Raw genomic sequence first — 18,692 nt, 5'->3', positions numbered from 1 at the left:
TAGGTCCTAACTGGTAAAATAATCTACTTATACAGTTTGTCAAATGCTGTATAATAGCAAGAAAAGAATACAAATTTCTCAAGAACATGTCATTCGATCCCAGCAGTTCCAGTGTGGGTCAGTTCTGATTATAAAGCAGAGCTAATATATTGCCTTATCTCAGAAGCTAAGCATCCAGTTCAATCCATTCAAGTCATTGGTGGAGCGTCTCTATTGCTGAATCTGTGTTTATACAGCTACTTGATCAAAATAGAAAATTATTGCAGTGATTCTTATTATTCTTCAGCAGTTTGAAGACAGTCCTTCCAGGTGGGGCGACACTTCACCTGTGAGTCGGCTGGGGAGATATACTGCATCCGGTGCTCCCGATGTGGCCTTCTATATATTGGCGAGACCCGACGCAGGCTGGGAGACCGCTTTGCTGAACACCTATGCTCTGTCTGCCGGAGAAAGCAGGATCTCCCAGTGGCCACACATTTTAATTCAACGTCCCACTCCCATTCTGATATGTCTATACACGGCCTCTTCTACTGTCAAGATGAAGCCACACTCAGGTTGGAGGATCAACACCTTATATTCCGTCTGGGTAGCCTCCAACCTGATGGCATGAACATCGACTTCTCTAACTTCTGTTAATGCCCCACCTCCCCTTCGTACCCTATCCCTTATCTATTTATTTATTTATTTTCTCACTCTTTTTACTTCTTATGTCCCTCTGACTATAACTCCTTGCCCATCCTCTGGGCTCCCCTCCCCATTTCTTTCTCCCTAGGCCTTCCATCCTATGATCCACCCCCTTCTCCAGCCTCGTATCCCTTTTGCCAGTCAACTTTCCAGATCTTAGCTCTATCCCTCCCCCTCCTGTCTTCTCCTAGCATTTTGGATCTCCCCCTCCCCCTCCCACTTTCAAACCTCTTACTATCTCTTCTTTCAGTTAGTCCTGACGAAGGGTCTCGGCCTGAAACGTTGACTGTACCTCTTCCTATAGATGCTGCCTGGCCTGCTGCCTTCACCAGCATTTTTTATGTGTGCTGCTTGAATTTCCAGCATCTGCAGATTTCTTCGTGTTTGCTCTGTGTTGAATCTGTGTTTATGCAGCTACTTGATCAAATTAGAAAAATATTGCAGTGATATTATAATTTATGAATTAATGACAACTTGCCCCGTCAGAGGAAGCATAGCAATGCGAAGAACTTCCACAGGAGAAGTCAACACAGATATTGTTAGAAAGCAATATTGCTGATATTGCACACAACATAATGACCAAGAAGCAATAAGTATTTATTTCAGGCTGCTGCTGTCTATCACCTAGTCACTGTTTTTCCCAGGAACAGTCAGCAGATGATCCCTGAAGAAAATTTACTTACTGATTACCGATGACGTTGAGGTAATTGTTGATGTTTCGGCTGTAGTTGTAGATTCAGTTGTTGATGTCTTATCGGTGATTCCTGTAGACGTTGCCTCTGCTGTACTGATTGTTCCTGTCGTTGATTTCAAGGCAGGCGCTGTAGGCACTAATTTACAGGCAAGGACAACATGATATCAGTAAAGGTGTAGTAGCAACTCTGAGTCTGCTGCGACTACCTAATATAACATCTGTGAGTACTATTGTTAGTTCATGTTGCCACTTCAGTAGAGTTTATTCTGTTCATACATAATGAGCTTCATGTGTATGTTTTAAGTTCCTCATCACTGACATGAACGTTGCAGTGTAACCATTGCAAAATAGCTATTGAAGATATGATCTGATACTCACAAAGTGGTATTGTTGTGGAACTGACAGCTGGAGTTGTAGATGTTGGTGGATCAACTGTTAATAATAATAGTAAGTGCTTTATTGTTCCCCAGTGGAAATTATTTAGTTACAGCAGCAACATTTAAAACACATGTAGCAATAACAATAAATAATAATAAATATACCACAATATTAACTAATAATAAAGTACAGAGGGAGTACAAAGAAGGTTAACCAGATTGATTCCTGGGATGGCAGGACTTTCATATGATGAAAGACTGGATCGACTAGGCTTATACTCTCCGGATTTTAGAAGATTTATGGGGATCTTATTGAAACCTATCAAATTGGAAAGGGATTGGACAGACTAGATGTAGGAAGATAGTTCCCGATGTTGGGGAAGTCCAGAATGAGGGGTCAGAGTCTAAGGATAAAGGGGAAGCCTTTTAGGACCGAGATGAGGAAAAACTTCTTCACACAGACAGTTGTGAATCTGTGGAATTCTCTGCCACAGGAAACAGTTGAGGCCAGTTCATTGGCTATATTTGAGAAGGAATTAGATATGGCCCTTGTGGCTAAAGGGATTAGGGGGTATGGAGGGAAGGCTGGTACAGGGTTCTGAGTTGGATGATCAGCCATGATCATACTGAATGGCGGTGCAGGCTCGAAGGGCCGAATGGCCTACTCCTGCACCTATTTTCTGTGTTTCTATATTTCTACAGAATAATAATATACACAATAATAAAGTACCAATGTGTAATAGTAATATATGAAATAATAAAACAGAGACTATTGTACTATGATATGTGTTTTCCTGTTGCATCGAGATGAACTGTTGCATTTGCTTATTGCATTTTATAGGAAAGATCTTCTGTAACAAAGGTTGAATGGAGATGTCAGTAACTGCGGAGTTTGCTGTGCTTATTGTGAAGACTGGTGTGGTAGCAGACGATTGTGAAGGTGTTGTAGATGTCCCAGTATTGTGATTTTTTCCATAAGCAATTGATGGAACTGCAAAAATGAGAAGTATATTTAGTCTTAGGTCCTAACTGGTAAAATAATCTACTTATACAGTTTGTCAAATGCTGTATAATAGCAAGAAAAGAAATACAAATTTCTCAAGAACATGTCATTCGATCCCAGCAGTTCCAGTGTGGGTCAGTTCTGATTATAAAGCAGAGCTAATATATTGCCTTATCTCAGAAGCTAAGCATCCAGTTCAATCCATTCAAGTCATTGGTGGAGCAAGAGAGCGTCTCTGTTGCTGAATCTGTGTTTATACAGCTACTTGATCAAAATAGAAAATTATTGCAGTGATATTATAATTTATGAATTAATGACAACATGCACTTTCAGAGGAAGCAATAGCAATGGAAAGAACTTCCACAGGAGAAGTCAACACAGATATTGTTAGAAAGCAATATTGCTGACATTGCACACAACATAATGACCAAGAAGCAATAAGTATTTATTTCAGGATGCTGCTGTCTATCACCTAGTCAATGTTTTTCCCAGGAACAGTCAGCAGATGATCCCTGAAGAAAATTTACTTACTGTTTACCGATGACGTTGAGGGAATTGTTGATGTTTCGGCTGTAGTTGTAGATTCAGTTGTTGATGTCTTATCGGTGATTCCTGTAGACGTTGCCTCTGCTGTACTGATTGTTCCTGTCGTTGATTTCAAGGCAGGTGCTGTAGGCACTAATTTACAGGCAAGGACAACATGATATCAGTAAAGGTGTAGTAGCAACTCTGAGTCTGCTGCGACTACCTAATATAACATCTGTGAGTACTATTGTTAGTTCATGTTGCCACTTCAGCAGAGTTTATTCTGTTCATACATAATGAGCTTCATGAGTATGTTTTAAGTTCCTCATCACTGACATGAACGTTGCAGTGTAACCATTGCAAAATAGCTATTGAAGACATGATCTGATACTTACAAAGTGGTATTGTTGTGGAATTGACAGCTGGAGTTGTAGATGTTGTTGGAACACCTATGAATAATAATAGTAAGTGCTTTATTGATCCTGAGTGGAAATTATTTAGTTACAACAGCAACATTTAAAACACATGTAGCAATAACAATAAATAATAATAAATATACCAAAATATTAACTAATAATAATAAAGTACAGAATAATAATATACACAATAATAAAGTACCAATGTGGAATAATAATGTTTGAAATATTAAAACAGAGTCTACAGTAATATGATATGTGTTTTCTTGTTGCATAGAGATGAACTGTTGTATTTGCTTATTGCATTTGGTAGGAAAGATCTTCTGTAACAAAGGTTGAATGGAGATGTCAGTAACTGCTGTGTTTGCTGTGCTTATTGTGAAGACTGGTGTGGTAGCAGACGATTGTGAAGGTGATGTAGATGTCCCAGTATTGTGATTTTTTCAATAAGCAATTGACGGAACTGCAAAAATGAGAAGTATATTTAGTTTTAGGTTCTAACTGGTGAAATAATCTACTTATACAGTTTGTCAAATGCTGTATAATAGCAAGAAAAGAAATGCAAATTTCTCAAGAACATGTCATTCGATACCAGCAGTTCCAGTGTGGGTCAGTTCTGATTATAAGGCAGAGCTAATATATTGCCTTCTCTCAGAAGCTAAGCATCCAGTTCAATCCATTCAAGTCATTGGTGGAGCATAGAGCGTCTCTGTTGCCAAATCTGTGTTTATACAGCTACTTCATCAAAACAGAAAATTATTGGAGTGATTTTTTTTCTTCAGCAGTTTGAAGACAGTCCTTCCAAGTGAGGCAACACTTCACCTGTGAGTTGGCTGGGGAGATATACTGTGTCCAGTGCTCCTGATGGGGCCTTCTATATATTGGCGTGACCCGACACAGGCTGAGAGACAGTTTCGCTGAACACCTATGCTCTGTCCACCAGAGAAAGCAGGATCTCCCAGTGGCCACACATTTTAATTCCACATCCCAGTCCCATTCTGATATGTCTATACACGGCCTCCTCTACTGTCCAGATGAAGCCACACTCAGGTTGGAGGAACAACACCTTATATTCTGTCTGGGTAGCCTCCAACCTGCTGGCATGAACATTGACTTCTCTAACTTCTGTTAATGCCCCACCTCCTCTTCGTACCCCATCCCTTATCTATCTATCTATCTATCTATCTTTATTTATTTATTTTTTCTCTCTTTTTTTCTCCCTATGTCCCTCTGACTATAACTCCTTGCCCAACCTCTGGGCTCCCCTCTTCCTTTCTTTCTTCCTAGGCCTCCCGTCCCCTGATCCTCTCCTTTCTCCAGCCTTGTATCCCTTTTGCCAATCACCTGTCCAGCTCTTGGCTCCATCCCTCCCGCTCCTGTCTTCCCCTATCATTTCGGATCTCCCCCTCCCCCTCCCACTTTCAAACCTCTTACTATCTCTTCTTTCAGTTAGTCCTGACGAAGGGTCTCGGCCTGAAACGTTGACTGTACCTCTTCTTATAGCTGCTGCCTGGCCTGCTGCTTTCACCAGCATTTTTTATGTGTGTTGTTTGAATTTCCAGCACCTGCATATTTCCTCATGTTTGCTCTGTTGCTGAATCTGTGTTTATACAGCTACTTGATCAAATTAGCAAATTATTGCAGTGATATTATAATTTATGAATTAATGACAACTTGCCCTGTCAGAGGAAGCATAGCAATGCGAAGAACTTCCACAGGAGAAGTCAACACAGATATTGTTAGAAAGCAATATTGCTGACATTGCACACAACATAATGACCAAGAAGCAATAAGTATTTATTTCAGGCTGCTGCTGTCTATCACCTATTCAATGTTTTTCCCAGGAACAGTTTGCAGATAATCCCTGAAGAAAATTTACTTACTGATTACCGATGACGTTGAGGTAATTGTTGGTGTTTCGGCTGTAGTTGTAGATTGAGTTGTTGATGTCTTATCGGTGCTTCCTGTAGACGTTGCCTCTGCTGTACTGATTGTTCCTGTCGTTGATTTCAAGGCAGGCGCTGTAGGCACTAATTTACAGGCAAGGACAACATGATATCAGTAAAGGTGTAGTAGCAACTCTGAGTCTGCTGCGACTACCTAATGTTATATAACATCTGTGAGTACTATTGTTAGTTCATGTTGCCACTTCAGTAGAGTTTATTCTGTTCGTACATAATGAAGTTCATGGGTATGTTTTAAGTTCCTCATCACTGACATGAACGTTGCAGTGTAACCATTTCAAAATAGTTATTGAAGATATGATCTGATACTCACAAAGTGGTATTGTTGTGGAACTGACAGCTGGAGTTGTAGATGTTGTTGGATCATCTGTTAATAATAATAGTAAGTGCTTTATCGATCCTGAGTGGAAATTATTTAGTTACAGCGCAACTTTTAAAACACGTGTAGCAATAACAATAAATAATAATAAATTTACCAAAATATTAAATAATAATAAAGTTCAGAATAATAATATACACAATAATAAAGTACCAATGTGCAATAATAATGTATGAATTATTAGAACAGAGTCTACAGTGATATGATATGTGTTTTCTGTCGCCTAGAGATGAACTGTTGCATTTGCTTATTGTATTTGGTAGGAAAGATTTTCTGTAACAAAGACTGAATGGAGATGTCCATAACTGCTGTGTTTACTGTGCTTGTTGTGAAGACTGGTGTGGTGGCAGACGATTGTGAAGGTGTTGTAGATGTCCCAGTATTGTGAATTTTTCCATAAGCAATTGACGGAACTGCAAAAATGAGAAGTATATTGAGTCTTAGGTTCTAACTCGTGAAATAATCTACTTATACAGTTTGTCAAATGCTGTATAATAGCAAGAAAAGAAATGCAAATTTCTCAAGAACATGTCATTCGATACCAGCAGTTCCAGTGTGGGTCAGTTCTGATTATAAGGCAGAGCTAATATATTGCCTTATCTCAGAAGCTAAGCATCCAGTTCAATCCATTCAAGTCATTGGTGGAGCAAGAGAGCGTCTCTGTTGTTGAATCTGTCTTTATACAGCTACTTGATCAAAATAGAAAATTATTGGAGTGATTTTTTTTCTTCGGCAGTTTGAAGGCAGTCCTTCCAGGTGAGGCAACACTTCACCTGTGAGTCGGCTGGGAAGATATACTACGTCCAGTGCTCCTGATGCGGCCTTCTATATATTGGCATGACCCGACGCAGACTGGGAGATCGTTTCGCTGAACACCTACGCTCTGTCCGCCAGAGAAAGCAGGATCTCCCAGTGGTCACACATTTTAATTCCACGTCCCATTCCCATTCTGATATGTCTATACACAGCCTCCTCTACTGTCAAGATGAAGCCACACCCAGGTTGGAGGAACAACACCTTATATTCCGTCTGGGTAGACTCAAACCTGATGGCATGAAGACTGAATTCTCTAACCTCTGTTAATGCCCCACCTCCCCTTCATACCCTATCCCTTATCTATCTTTCTATGTAACTATCTATCTACCTATTTATTTATCCATCCATTCATTTATTTATTTATTTATTTATTTATTTATTCTCTCTCTCTTTTTACTCCTTATGTCCCTCTGACTATAACTCCTTGCCCATCCTCTGGGCTCCCCTCCCCCTTTCTTTCTCCCTAGGCCTTCCATCCCATGATCCTCTCCCTTCTCCAGCCTTGTATCCCTTTTGCCAAACAGCTTTCCAGCTCTTAGCTCCATCACTCCCCCTCCTCTCTTCTCCTATCATTTCGGATCTCCCCCTGCCACTCCCACTTTCAAATATCTTACTATCTCTTTTTTCACGACGAAGGGTTTTGGCCCGAAACATTAACTGTACCTCTTCTTATAGCTGCTGCCTGGCCTGCTGCTTTCACCAGCATTTTTTATGTGTGTTGCTTGAATTTCCAGCATCTGCAGATTTCCTCATGTTTGCTCTGTTGCTGAATCTGTGTTTATGCAGCTACTTGATCAAATTAGCAAATTAATGCAGTGATATTATAATTTATGAATTAATGACAACATGCCCTGTCAGAGGAAGCATAGCAATGGGAAGAATTCCACAGGAGAAGTCAACACAGATATTGTTAGAAAGCAATATTGCTGACATTGCACACAACATAATGACCAAGAAGCAATAAGTATTTATTTCAGGCTGCTGCTGTCTATCATCTAGTCAATGTTTCTCCCAGGAACAGTCAGCAGATGATCTCTGAAGAATATTTACTTACTGTTTGGCGATGACGTTGAGGTAATTGTTGGTGTTTCGGCTGTAGTTGTAGATTGAGTTGTTGATGTCTTATCGGTGCTTCCTGTAGACATTGCCTCTGCTGTACTGATTGTTCCAGATGTTGATGTAATGACAGGGGCTGTAGACACTAATTCTACAGGCATAGACAATGTGGTGTCTGTAGAATATGTAGACGGAACTGTTGAGGTTGCTATGGCTACCTAATATAACATTTATGATCACTAATGCTCATTCGTATTGTCTCTTTGATAGAGTTTATCGTGACCATACAGGATGAGCAGCTTTAATGTATCCTAAACTCTGGCATCACTAACATAACAGCGTAACCAGTGTAAAATGGCCTTTGAAGCCCTTGTCTGATACTCAACAGGTTCTGTTTTGGTGGAACTGACAGCTGTTGTAGATGCTGTGGATTCAGCTTTTAAAGCTGGAGTGGACGTGCCACTAGATGTTGGAATCACTGTGTTTGTTACTCGCAAAATAGCTGTGATGATTGGTGATGTAGTTGTTGATTGTAGAGGAGATGTAGATGTCTCATTGTTAGAACTTATTCCAGGAGCTGTTGTTTCAGCTGTATAAACAACAGGCATATTCGATCTTGGAATATAACCTTGGAAATAATCTAGTTGTTCAGTGTGTGACAATGAGAAATAAACACCAATACTGAGGAAACATGGAGCGATATCATAATTTTTATCATTATTGACAATGACATTGGAAACTGAGCAATTAAAATGGAATTGTTCACCGGGGTTTGGTACAAGGGAAATTAGTACAGGAGATCATATTTTATGTTGAAGTTGTATAAGATATATTGGTGAGGCAGAATATGGAGAATTATTGCAGTTGTTGTCCCCTATCTACAAGATAGATATGAATAAGGTAGAAAGAGTGCAGAGAAAATTTAGACAAATGTTGCCATGACTTGAAAACCTGAGTTCTAAGGAAAAATTGCCCAAGTTAGAACTTTATTCCCTGGGGCAGAAGAGAATGAGGTGAGATCTTACAGATGAATACAAAATTATGGGGTATACTGATTTAATTTAGAATTTGATTTAGGGATTTAGCACAGTAACAAGGTTCTTTTGTCCCAAAGTGCCCGTGCTGCCCAAATACATGTGGTCAATAACCTTGCAAACCATGCGTCTTTAGAATGAGGGACGATGAAACCGGAACATCCGGAGGAAACTCCACGATCATGAGCCAATTGCACAAACTGCTGACAGAAAGTGTCACAATTGTTAAACTTCATTTCCTCCTCTATTTAGGGGTACAGCATGGAATAGATCCATCTGGCCAATGTGCCGTGTTGATCTGCACACACATATTTAACACTGGCCTAATCATCAGGACAATTGAACCAGTACGTCTTGAGACTGTGGGAGGAAACAGGAGCAGCTGGAAGAAACTCATGTGCACACGGGAAGATTGTACAAATCTTCTCGCAGAGCACAGCAGAAATGAACTCTGACCTCTGATGCGTTGAGGTGCAGTAATGTTACACTAACTGTCTGCCAGCGTATCACCTATGGGTGAATGAGTGCAGGCATTTTCCCCTCAGGTTGGGGAGACGAGAACTAGAGATCACAGGTACAAAGTGAAAGGTGAAATGTTTAAGGGAATTGATGGGAACTACTTCAATTAGAGGGTGGTGTGAGAGTGGAATGAGGTGGCCATATAATTGTTCGATGCGGCTCCAATTATACCATTGAAGAGAAGTTTGGATGGGTATCTGGATGCGAAGGTACAATGTTCTGTAGTTTCTGTAGAGGTAGATAAGACTAGGCAGAAAACCAGGTTGGTATGTAAGAGCTTGACCAAAGGACCTGTTTCTGTGATATCGTGCTCCTTGATTCTGTCTTATTCCATTAGTAAGTTCAGCATAAGCGATATTGCTGATCACCCACAGGTGATGTTTTCCTATGGGATGTCAGCAGATGACTGCTTACTGCTTGCAGATGGTATCGAGGTGATTGCTGATGATATCGAGGTGACTGCTGATGATATCGAGGTGATTGCTGATGATATCGAGGTGATTGCTGATGTTCTGCCTGAACCTGTAGGTTCATTTGTTGATGTTGGATCGGTGCTTATGTTAGACGTTGACTCTGCTGTACTGCTTGTTCCTAACATTGTTGTAAAGACAGGGGCGGTAGACACTAATTATACAGGCATAGACAATGTGACATCAGAAGAAGATGAGAAGGAATTGCTGAGGTTCTAATTGCTACTTAGTATAATATTTGTGAGTACTAATGCTCAGTCATATTGTCTCTGTGACAGAGTTTATCATGACCACACAGGATGAGCTGCTTTAGTGTATCCTACATTCTGGCATCACTAAGAAAATAGTGTAACCAGTGCAAAATAACTGTTGAAATCATTATTTGATACTCACCGGTTTCTGTTGTTGTGGAATTGACAGCCGTTGTTGATGTTGTGGATTTACCTGTTAAAGTTTGAGTGGATGTGTCAGTAGCTGTTTGTGTCACGGTGTTTGTTATTTCTGAAGTAGCTGTGATGATTGGTGATATAGTTATTGATTTTAGAGGTGTCGTAGATGTCTCATTTTCTGGATATTTTCCAGCAGCTGTTGTCACTTCTGCAGACATGAAAGGGAATTTCAATTTTGGAATGCAGTGGGGAAATCATGTGCTTAAAGATACAGCACGATCACAGTCTCTGTTAAAGAGCCCGTGCTGCCCAGATATACACATGTGATCAATAGCCTAGTAAGCCCTACGTCTTCAGAATGTGGGAGGAAACCGAAGCACATGGAGAAAACTTCCTCGTCTTGGACAGACTGTAGAAACCCCTTATAGACAGTTACACAATTTTAAACATTTATTTAATGATTTTTGTTTTGGGATACAGCGTTGAACAGGCCAGTTGTTGCATGGGACCCACATATTTAATGCTAGCCTAATCATGAGGACAATTTAACCGGTACGTCTTTGGACTGTGGGAGGAAACAGGAGCACCTCACGTACACATGGGATGACTGTACAATACTTCTTACAGAAGAGACCAGAAATGAACTCTGAATTTTGATGCCCTGGGTTGTAATAACGTCAAGCTATCTGCTGTGCTACTGTGGTATTTATGGGTGAATGCATGCAGGCTTTCTCCCCTCAGGCTAGGTGAGACAAAAGCTAGAGATCCTAGATATGAGGTGTAAAGTGAAAGAAACAAAAAGGATATTCAGTCTTAGAATGTAATGTGGGAAATAATCTACTTACTCAGAGTGTTGCAGTGAGAAGTAAAGCACAGATTTCGAACCAACATGTCTTTCTATACCAACAGATCCAGTGTGGGGTCAGATGTGATTATAAGGCACAGATAATGCTAAGCATCCAGTTCAATCCTTTCCAGTTGCCGGTAGAGCAAGAGGATGTCTGCCATATCACAGGATATTTGATAAAAATAGAAATATAAAGGAGTGATATTATGATTTTTGCATTAATGACTGCGACATTCTCCAATGTCATTAGAAACTAAGCAAAAAAAAAGAATTGTTTATAGGGATTGAGTACTAGGGCATTGAGTACAGGAGTTGGGACGTTATGTTGAAGTTGTATAAGACATTGGTGAGGCCGAATATGGAGTATTATTGCAGTTGCTGTCATATATCCACAGGAAAAATAGCAATAAGCTAGAAAGAGTCAGAGAAAATTTAGAAGGACATTGCCATGACTTGAGAACATGAGTTCTAAGAAAAAGTTGACTAGGTTAGAACTTTATTCTCTGGACTGGAAGAGAATGAGGTGAGATCTTTTAGAAAATATGAAGTATAGATAATTAATTTAGAGATACAGCATGGTCTCCATTCCAAAGTACTGGGGTACTGATTGTGGATGATCACAGTGAATGGCAGTGCTGGCTTGAAGGGCCGAATGGCCTACTCCTGCACCTATTGTCTATTGTCAAAGGCCTGTTTCACTGGGCTAATCATTAGGACAATTTACCATGACGAATTCACCTTCTAACCAGTACATCTTTGAACTGTCGGAGGAACCGAAAGCATCTGGAAGAAACCCACACATACACTGGAAGATCATACAAACCCTCTTATTGGGACTGTCAGAATCGAACGAGCTGTAATTGTGTTGCGCTAACGTTACTGTGATGCCGGCGTGCGGATACATGCAGCTGGGGATGTCAACTGGGCCATCTTCTTGATCGTGTGACCAGAATACTGTCAGTATTTCTCCTGTCTCACCAGGGTGTCGGGCACCTTCAGACCCTCCTCACAAACAGAATGTGAGAGGTGTGCGTCCAGGCACAGCATGTGTATGCCACTGCCATCACAGACTTCATCAGCAAATGTACAGAGGACAGTGTCCCAATGAAGTCATAGAGACACACAGCCCTTTGGCCCAACTTGTCCCTGCCAATTGTGTAGCCCAATGAGCTCGTCCCATCTGCCTGCTTTTGGTGCATTGGCCTCAGGCATCAAATCATTGCACAAATAGAATACATGGATGAACCGAGAGATCCACTCTTTACTGAAGTTTGCATCCGGGGCATTCAAATCGGCTGACCCTGGCCTACACAAGAAATCGTAACGCCACCAGGGATACCAAGAGACAATATCAGACCAAGCCAAAGTCTCTGTACGGCTGTCAGTTGTGACAAGGCTTGCATGCTATAAGGGGTTACCGAATGATGTCAGGCAGCATTGCAGGCAACAACACATCCCACCCCGATGAGCTCATGGCATATTTCGAATAGGAGATAGATGAAACAACATCCACCCCAATGGTCTCTGATGCGCCTATACCAGAGGTCACCACTGCAGATGTTAGATTAACATTCCCGGGAGTGAATCTGCAGAATACGACTACCGGATGGAGTCCTCAGCTATGTCCTCAGAACCCGTGTGGATCAGCTGGTGGGAGTACTTGCAGGCACATTTAACCTCCCCTTACTCCAATATGAGGTTCCTGCCTGCTGTGAGAAGATGACTATCATTCTGCTGCCAGAGATAAATAAGGTAACGTGCCTCAGTGTTATCACTCGGTGGCTCTAACACCCACCATTATCAAGTGCTTCAAGAGGCTGTAGGGTGCAGTGTATTCCCCATCTACACCAGTGCTGTTGAGTTAGAGTTAGCTGAGAACATCAAGATCTTCAGCGTAACTATCACCAACCCAGGGCTGAAATGGCTAGCACGAGAGGGCACAGTTTTAAGGTGCTTGGTAGTAGGTACAGAGAAGATGTTAGGGATAAGTTTTTTACGCAGAGAGTGGTGAGTGTGTGGAATGGGCTGCCGGCGGCGGTGGTGGAGGCGGATACGATAGGGTCTTTTTAGAGACGACTGGATAGTTATATGGAGCTTAGAAAAATAGAGGGTTATGGGTAACCATAGGTAGTTCTAAGGTAAGGGCATGTCTGGCACAGTTTTGTGGGCCAAAGGACCTGTATTGTGCTGTAGGTTTTCTTTGTTGCTAATTTGTCCTGACGCATGAGCAGTTGCTTAAAAGCATAGCAGCACCTCTACTTCCTCACAATGTTAAGGAAGCTCAGCCTGTCCCTGCTGACTCTCCAATACTTACACATGCTCTTTCGAAGACGTTCTATCTGGATGTATCACAGCTATTCAAGTGAGTCAAGTCAAGTGAAGTTTATTGTAATTTAACGTATTGTCATGTATATAATGTATTTATCCATATAATGTATATAGAAATGAGACATGTTTCTCCAAACCAGGGTGTAAAGCATAGTAGTACACACAACACACATAATACATAATATCTTATGAAGGTAAGGATTAAAACTACAGATGAATCACACATAAATAACAAACTAAGGTGCATTAATATTAAATATCATAAGGTACGGAACAAATTAACCAGTAACATTTCAAATATGACGTGGCTGGGAGTTCAGAAGCCTAATGGCCTGGTGAAAGAAACTGTTTCCCATCCTTACCGATCTTGTTTTTGTGCATCGAAGTCTCCTGCCTGATGGTAGAAAGTCAAAGAGAATGCTGGATGGATGAGTGAGATCCTTAACAATACTAAGGGCCCTGTGTATGCAGCACTCCTGATAAATTTCCCTGATGGATGGTAGGGAGGCCCCTATGATCCTCTCAGTTGTCCTCACAGTCCTATGTAGGGACTTCCGGTCCGATGCACGACTGCTCCCATATCAGATAGAGATGCAGCTTGTCAGGACGTTCTCAATGGTTCTCCTGTAAAATGCAGTTAAGATAGTGGGGTGGGAGCGTTGGAAATCTTCTTAGAAAGTGGAGATGCTGCTGTGCCTTCTTATTCAGGGACCCTATATTAAGGGACCAGGTGAGGTCATCCATGTGTTGGATTAGGATATAGAACTGTTATTTTTATTGTAGTTTCCTATGTTTGCTTGTATTTGTATATAATCACCTATAAACAGTTGAATTTTCAGTAATTATGGTATGGCAGCTTCTGTATTTTTCTATTTTCAGTAGCAGGTGTCATGCTAATTGTATCTGGTTATTTTATAGGCTCACTGTTATCACTGGAACTTAAGTTATTGCTCTCTGAGTATGAGACGACCACACTGCTTTTTCCTTTGTCTTTTCTTTGTTCTCTCATCTCTCTCGTTTGTTTTCTGCTCTTGTAACACTTAATAAAACGCCCATAAGCAACAAGTTTTATGCCTCATTCTTGACTTTCGAAGAACCCACAGATCACAAAAACATCAGGATTCAACGTCTCCCAAATCCCAAATCTGAAAGACAGTTGCAAGCCTCAGCCACATCTCACAGTATGTGTGTACTGCCATCTGTTGAAGTTCGGTAACCTCGAATACTCCAACATTCCTTAGGTTGTTTGTGCTTATTTTTTGCAGAAGGATGTGATGTACAATTTCAGGGCAAAAAACTAACCAGCAGGGGACAGGCAAGGTGACAGCATTACTGAGATAACAACTCACAAAAGAGTTGACGCCATTTGAAGGTGAGAGCATCCTCATGCCTATCCTCACCAAGAGAAAATCTGCAGATGCTGGAAATCCGAGCAACACACACAAAATGCTGGAGGATCTCTGCTGCCTGGCCTGCTGAGTTTCTCCAGCATTTGGTGTGTTTGTCATGCCCGTCCTTACTTCTCACATTCTGCTTCTCTCTCATCTCACAATATTTTCTGCTACATATGTAAAAGAAGACACCTCTCATTTTCCCTGTCCTTGAGAATCTTTTTAACCTTGTGAGGAGAGTCTAAAGCAAGTGGCAATAGTAATAAAGTTGATGTTGGGGGTTCAGAGGGGATCTGAGAGGGATTTTAGTCTTACACAGAAAATGGCTGGAATCGGGAACACACTGACTGCGAGGGTGGTGGTGGAGGCAGGTTTTCTCATATTATGTACGAAGCATCTAGACAAATACAAATTGCTAAGGCAAGGGTGGCTATGAACCAAATGAGGGTAAATAGGGTCAGTGGGGATAAATACTGTGGCCATCAAGGGCAGGGTGGCTGAAGGACCTGTTTCTGTCCTGTACAAACTTACCCTTGTGTTCTTATACAAATAGCCAAGAACTGTAAATTGTCAAACAGGGTTGATATTAAAAAAGGATCGAGTGCTTTACGGTTCATATAAGGACACCAGAACATAATATATGAAATAGAAGCAAGCTACGTGCCCACTGAAGCTGTTCCCCCGTTCATCAGTCTTGCCTGATTGTTTTAACCTCAGACCATCCTCCAGCACAATCACTTTATCTCTTGACACACTTAAAATCTAGAAATTTGGCAATCCGATTGAATGAATTCAATGAATTGGCTTCCATGGCGCTCTCAGATAAAGAATTCTAAAGGTTCATCAACCTCCAACTTAAGATATTTTTCCACATCTCAGTTCTAAATAGCCTTGCCAATTTATTTATTTGTTTGTTTCTTTCTTTATTTATTTATTAAATGACTCTGACCCCTGGTTCTAGACTCCTTTCCCCAGGCAGGCATACTTACTGCGCATCCATCTATGAAACCTTGCAAGAGCACGAGAGCCCAGGTGACCTGTACACAATTTAGAACTTGGCTTCATGATCATCATGTGGTGAGACACTGATCAAGATTATTTATGTGCAGTCAATTCATTCTGTTGTCGGATTGTGCACTGTCCCCTCCAGTGAGAATAAGCAGCCTCTGGAGTATCAAAGCAATGGACAGCCCATGGCTCTGATTTCTCGACATTGTTAGAACACAGGTTATCACAGAGGGGATAATGGACTGAGTAATGCAAATCTACTGTACATTATTTTGAAATTCATGAGTCAGCAACAACACTTCATATTGCCATTAAAGCCCCAAAATTGAAACAGAACTCCATGGTCATAAAATGACAACAACTGGGCTGATCACAACTTGAGGGCTCAGAAGAAGAAGAAGACAGCAATCTAGAAGCTTTTGGTCCACTTATGGGACTGTAGCAGAACCTAGTCCACATGCTAATGACATTGTAGCTTCACTGGATTCTGTTATTCCCAAGTAAAGATACACTAGGCAGCAATAGAAGGTGCCAAACTGAACGTATCTGATTGCATTTTAAAAAAAACACACACACAGCTCTGGAAGAACTCAGTGGTCCGAGCAACACAGTATGTTATTTTATGTTGAGAGCTCTGCATTACGACTGGGACGGAAGAGGAATGATTGCCAGTATATAGCAAAGGGAGGAAGGGGCAAGATAGAGTCTGGTTGGGGAAATCAGATCTGGGGTGCTGGAAGATGGGGAGATGAAACCATATGGAGGAGCAGGGATGGTGGAGTGGATGAGTATTATGGGAGAAGAAATCTAGGTAGATGTCTGAGTGTGTGTGGGAGAAGAATACTGGGATGTGGGTTACCTGAAACTGGAAAATTCTATGTTCATACCTTCATGAGCTACAAGTTAATCAAGCAGAATGTGAGATGCTGTTTTCTAGTTTGGGCCCATCCTCTCTGTAGCAGTGGTGTGTGTGGCTGTGAAAGGAGAGTTAAAATGAGGTGCAACTGGAAACTTGAGATAACAATCGTGTGGATAGTCAGAGGCTTTTTTCCCAGGGCTGAAAAGGTTGCCACAAGAGGACTCAGGTTTAGGGTGCTGGGGAGTAGGTACAGAGGAGATGTCAGGGGTAATTTTTTTATGCAGGGAGTAGTGAGTGTGTGGAATGGGCTGCCGGCAATGGTGGTGGAGACAGATATGTACATGGAGCTTAGAAAAGTAGAGGGCTATGTGTAAGCCAAGTAATTTCTAAGGTAGGGACATGTTCGGCACAACTTTGTGGGCCAAAGGGCCTGTATTGTGCTGTAGGTTTTCTTTGTTTCTATGACAGTCACCCAGGTTGGAAGAGGCACAGCTGCATCTCTACTTCACTTGGTAGGTCTGCTTTGGACCGGATAGTGGCAAGGGAGGGGTTAAAGAGACAGGTGTGGCATCTCCTTCTGTTGCCAAGGAAAGTAACACTGAGTTGAGAGGGGTTGGTGGGAAGGGATGAGCAGACCTGGGAGTCACACGAAGAGTGGGTACGGTGCTCTTTTCCCTCATTCACATCATTCCCAATATCTCCCTCAATGACCCCCCCCAGTCAGCCCTCATCATATCCCTCCCTCACAGTCTTTCCTCTCCCTCTTAATTCCGACGCAGGGTCCAGACCCAAAATGTCAACATACACCTTTTGCCTCCACAGATGCTGCTGAACTCTGAGTTCTTCTGGTGTTTTGATTTTTTTTTGCTCCCGATTTCAGCATCTGCAATCTCTTTTGTCTTTTCTACTGTTTTTTGTTGATTGGCAATTAATTTGTTTTTGAACAATTCCTTCAATTTGATCTGGAATCTACTCAACCCATCCTTTGTGTGTTGAAGCATGGTTATAAGCTGTAAACACTTGTCAAGTGGAACCCTAAACTCTAATCTCGGGGGTAGTGTGGTGTATTGAACTGAACATTTTGTCGTGTTGCTCTGCTCTGGGTTGCCACAGAGCTGTTTTACCTGCAATTTCCAGCAGGGGGAGTTAGGAAGCAGTAAAGACTGGTGCATCCGCGAATAATACACATGGTTCAGTCTCTCTCTCTGTGCCTTTAATTACAGTGCACTCTCAGGCATCCGCATTCCATGGGGATGTAGGTTGCTGTTTGCATGAACATGATGGTGGCTTGCAAAAGACTAAAATAAATACTTATAATAGTTAGCCCGCAAGTGTCGCCACACATTCTAGCGCCACGATAGCATGCCCACAACGCTCAGCAGAACAATACAGAACACAACAAGCTACAAAACAGCAAAAACAAGACAAGCCCCTATCCTTCCTCTCACCCACCCACAGACACGAACAGTTCTCCAGCTCCAGAACAGGCCTCCATGCTTCCAGTCTCCAGCTCCAGCTCACACAGGTATCTGATCCTGAGACCCACTCATCTGGGACAGCCTGATATCCACGGATGATCAAAGTTCAAACGTCAGAGTAAATTTATTATCAAAATACATATAATTCACCATATACAACCCAGAGATTCATTTACTTGCAGGAATTCCTAGTAAATACAACAGAATTAATGAAAGACTGCATTCAAGGGGATAGACAAACAACCAATGTGCAAAAGACAACAAGCCATGCAAATACAGAAAGAAAAAAAAATAAGCAATAGCTATTGAGAATATGAGATGAAAAGTACTTGAAAGTGAGTTCATAGGTTGTGGGAACAGTTCAGTGATGGGGCAAGTGAAGTTATCCCATCTGGTTCAGGAGATTGATGATTCAGGGGTAATAACTGTTCCTGAACCTGGTGGTATGGGTCCTG

The 18,692-nt window shown here is 41.5% G+C and overlaps 1 protein-coding gene across 7 annotated transcripts in view; it reads right to left on the bottom strand.

The window, feature by feature from the left end:
- Positions 1 to 18,692, bottom strand: part of LOC134345242 (mucin-2-like) — a 78,053-nt gene that overhangs the window by 35,958 nt on the left and 23,403 nt on the right. For 2 of the 7 annotated variants that reach the window (XM_063045591.1, XM_063045589.1), the window contains exons 2-8: positions 10,331 to 10,534; positions 5,977 to 6,030; positions 5,583 to 5,729; positions 3,679 to 3,732; positions 3,290 to 3,436; positions 1,757 to 1,810; positions 1,368 to 1,514 (exon numbers count right to left, since the gene is read on the bottom strand). In XM_063045591.1, the coding sequence (XP_062901661.1) occupies positions 1,368 to 1,514; positions 1,757 to 1,810; positions 3,290 to 3,436; positions 3,679 to 3,732; positions 5,583 to 5,729; positions 5,977 to 6,030; positions 10,331 to 10,534 (807 nt within the window). Of the gene's footprint in view, positions 1 to 1,367; positions 1,515 to 1,756; positions 1,811 to 3,289; positions 3,437 to 3,678; positions 3,733 to 5,582; positions 5,730 to 5,976; positions 6,031 to 7,912; positions 8,022 to 10,330; positions 10,535 to 18,692 lie in introns of those variants that run through there. The other 5 variants (XM_063045594.1, XM_063045595.1, XM_063045593.1 and 2 more) reach the window with 5 other exon arrangements.

The sequence above is a fragment of the Mobula hypostoma genome, chromosome 4 (assembly GCF_963921235.1).
Source record: "Mobula hypostoma chromosome 4, sMobHyp1.1, whole genome shotgun sequence".
Lineage (NCBI taxonomy): Eukaryota > Metazoa > Chordata > Chondrichthyes > Myliobatiformes > Myliobatidae > Mobula > Mobula hypostoma.
Note: the sequence above shows the minus strand (reverse complement) of the source record. Positions and strands in the feature narration are given on the sequence as shown.